The sequence below is a fragment of the Micropterus dolomieu genome, unplaced genomic scaffold, assembly GCF_021292245.1.
Source record: "Micropterus dolomieu isolate WLL.071019.BEF.003 ecotype Adirondacks unplaced genomic scaffold, ASM2129224v1 contig_2340, whole genome shotgun sequence".
In the NCBI taxonomy this organism is placed as follows: domain Eukaryota; kingdom Metazoa; phylum Chordata; class Actinopteri; order Centrarchiformes; family Centrarchidae; genus Micropterus; species Micropterus dolomieu.
In genome coordinates this window covers 210-3,123 of record NW_025731330.1, presented here as the reverse complement: position 1 = coordinate 3,123, position 2,914 = coordinate 210, and the positions used below count along the sequence as shown (strand labels likewise).

At 40.5% G+C, this 2,914-nt stretch overlaps 1 protein-coding gene across 1 annotated transcript in view; it reads right to left on the bottom strand.

Annotated features, from left to right (window-relative positions):
- LOC123964427 (REST corepressor 3-like) overlaps positions 1 to 1,857 on the bottom strand; it is a gene marked incomplete at its 3' end in the record, with an annotated part of 5,171 nt that extends 3,314 nt beyond the window's left edge. The window contains exons 1-2 of the mRNA XM_046041414.1: positions 1,357 to 1,857; positions 1,192 to 1,248 (exon numbers count right to left, since the gene is read on the bottom strand). Coding sequence (XP_045897370.1) covers positions 1,192 to 1,248; positions 1,357 to 1,480 — 181 coding nt within the window. The remainder of the gene's footprint in view (positions 1 to 1,191; positions 1,249 to 1,356) is intronic.
- Positions 1,858 to 2,914: the final 1,057 nt, after the last annotated feature.

Here is a 2,914-nt window from a genome sequence, read left to right as displayed (position 1 = left end):
GGGGGGGGGGGGGGGGGGGGACTAGTTCAGATTTTTTTTAATTAAAAATGAAATTTAACATTTTCTCTGCACAAATACATCATAAAAAAACTGTCATTTATCGATTTACTTGTTGAAAGTTATAGTTTTATTATTCCTGCAGTCTTTACTTGAGTTTTTTCTTTCTCCTTCTGCTCCGTCTCAGAGGGAGATGTTGGACTTTTTACTTCACTACATTTATCTGAGAGCTTCAGTTACTTTACAAAGTCAGATTTTTACATATGAAGAGTTTTAAAATCTGATGTTTTGTTATTTAAACAGTTTATACAGGTACAGCTGGTACATTAGTTGATTGACAGAAAGTAAACTGAAAACAATTTTCATGAAGTTTAAGACATTTTTCATCTAAAACATTTAACGGTTCACACATATGAAGATTTACTGTTTTTCTTATTAATTATTTTAATGTATTTTTAATCATTTTGAGGTTTAGACAAAACAAGTGTTGTGAAGGTGTCACTTTGGGCTCTGGGTAACATTTCCATTTTTTATTTTTTTACAATCGATTAAGTGAGAAAATAATCAGCAGATGAATCCACTCTGCACTCTGATACTAAATAGTTTAATTCACGAGGAATATATAATCAGATTATTTTCAGTTATTAATTATCTTCTCTATTGATCGATTAGTTGTAAAAAGAAAATGTTGATCAGTGTTTCCTCGGATGTCTTGTTTGGTCCTAAACCGAAATATATTCAGTTTATTGTCTCAGAGGAGCGAAAAACAGAAAATATTCACATTTAAGATGCTGAATCAGAGAATTTGTCTTAAAAAATGATGTAATCTATTATTAAAATAGGTGCAGATTAATTTAACAGTCGAGTCTGATAAACTGTTGCAGCTCTGTGACAGTACAACAGTCACACGGGACATTTTTCACTCTGCGTTTACTACTTTTACTTTAAATACTTGAGGTACATTTTCCTGATTATACTTACATAGTTTTACTTAAGTAACATTGTCAACGCAGTACTTGTAATTTTTTTTTTACAGTGAGGTAATAATTAAGTAAAGGATCCGAGTACTTCGTCCACCGCTGGTCCAGTTTGTCAGAACCCACCGACACATGAAGCTGTGAGTGTTTACATGTACCGAGGCTACCACCGTCCGTCTCTCAGGTAGAGAGCCAGTAAAAAAAAAAAAAAACTCACCGGGCTCGAACTCGGGAATGTTGGCCTGGTAATCCGCTCCGACCCGCATCCCCACATCTGGAAAACACCGACACCCATGACACAGGACGCGTTTATTTCAAAATACTCACGTTTCAAAACGCGCACATACGGAGCCACAAGAGGTGTGTTCGAGGCTATACCCACCGTGTTCGTCGTCGCTGCCGCTCTCGTCAGAAAAATGTCCGTTAGAAGCGTTGGACGGACTCTTGGTGCCGTTTGAACGACCTTTCCCCAGATACTCCGAGCCTTTATCCATCATCCCCGGCATCTCACCGCGTTAATTCACCGTTCTGAGCCGCTGTGTCTGGATGTAAAATGTCAGCAGGAGCTGGAGGGTTTGTTTTCTGCTGCTGTTCGCTCGCTCTCCGCAGCTCCGGCCGTGTCGCTGTCGCACTCTTCTCTTCGCTCCCACCGCGTTAAACACGGCCGCTTCAGGCTCCAACACGCCACAGATATCCGCACCAGAGTCTGCTCTGAACGTCAAATAGGTTTAATGTGTGAAATGGTTTCTGGGAAGGGGGTTTCTGCCGCTTCACTGCGGTGACTGAGCGGGATCTAACCACCGCGGCGGAAGGCTTTTTACGCACCGTCGGGCGGCGGTGCGACTCCAGCTGCTGCAGCGCCCGTGGCTTCAGATCCTTCCGCTGACACAAACTAATAAACTGAAACAAAAATAAACAAAAACTCACTTTAAATCTGAGATTTAACGGTAAGAAAACTTTGAATGAAAATAAATGAAAACAAAACCTCCTAATAAAATATCTGGGAAACCCAAATATCACAAAGTCAAACTTATTATTTTATTTCATGTCACCGGTTATTCATGAATTAAATCTGATGCTGGTATTCCATGAGGTTCTGTAAAGCAGGTTAAATATTTATAATAATTCAGTCCGTTATTATTTTTTCGTGTTTATCATTCAGTGTTCCTGCACTGCGTCCACACAGCCAGCAGAGGGAGACACCACTCCACTGTCTGCACAGCAGCAGGAAACTGCAGCAACACCTCAGCCCCGCAGAGAAGAAGTTACAACAGTCAGGAGAACACGGAGTACATGTTAGTACAGTCAGGAGAACACGGAGTACATGTTAGTACAGTCAGGAGAACATGCAGTACATGTTAGTACAGTCAGGAGAACATGCAGTACATGTTAGTACAGTCAGGAGAACATGCAGTACATGTTAGTACAGTCAGGAGAACATGTGGTACATTTTACATGTTAGTACAGTCAGGAGAACATGCAGTACATGTTAGTACAGTCAGGAGAACATGCAGTACATGTTAGTACAGTCAGGAGAACATGTGGTACATTTTACATGTTAGTACAGTCAGGAGAACATGCAGTACATGTTAGTACAGTCAGGAGAACATGCAGTACATGTTAGTACAGTCAGGAGAACATGTGGTACATTTTACATGTTAGTACAGTCAGGAGAACATGCAGTACATGTTAGTACAGTCAGGAGAACATGCAGTACATGTTAGTACAGTCAGGAGAACATGTGGTACATTTTACATGTTAGTACAGTCAGGAGAACATGCAGTACATGTTAGTACAGTCAGGAGAACATGCAGTACATGTTAGTACAGTCAGGAGAACATGTGGTACATTTTACATGTTAGTACAGTCAGGAGAACATGCAGTACATGTTAGTACAGTCAGGAGAACATGCAGTACATGTTAGTACAGTCAGGAGAACA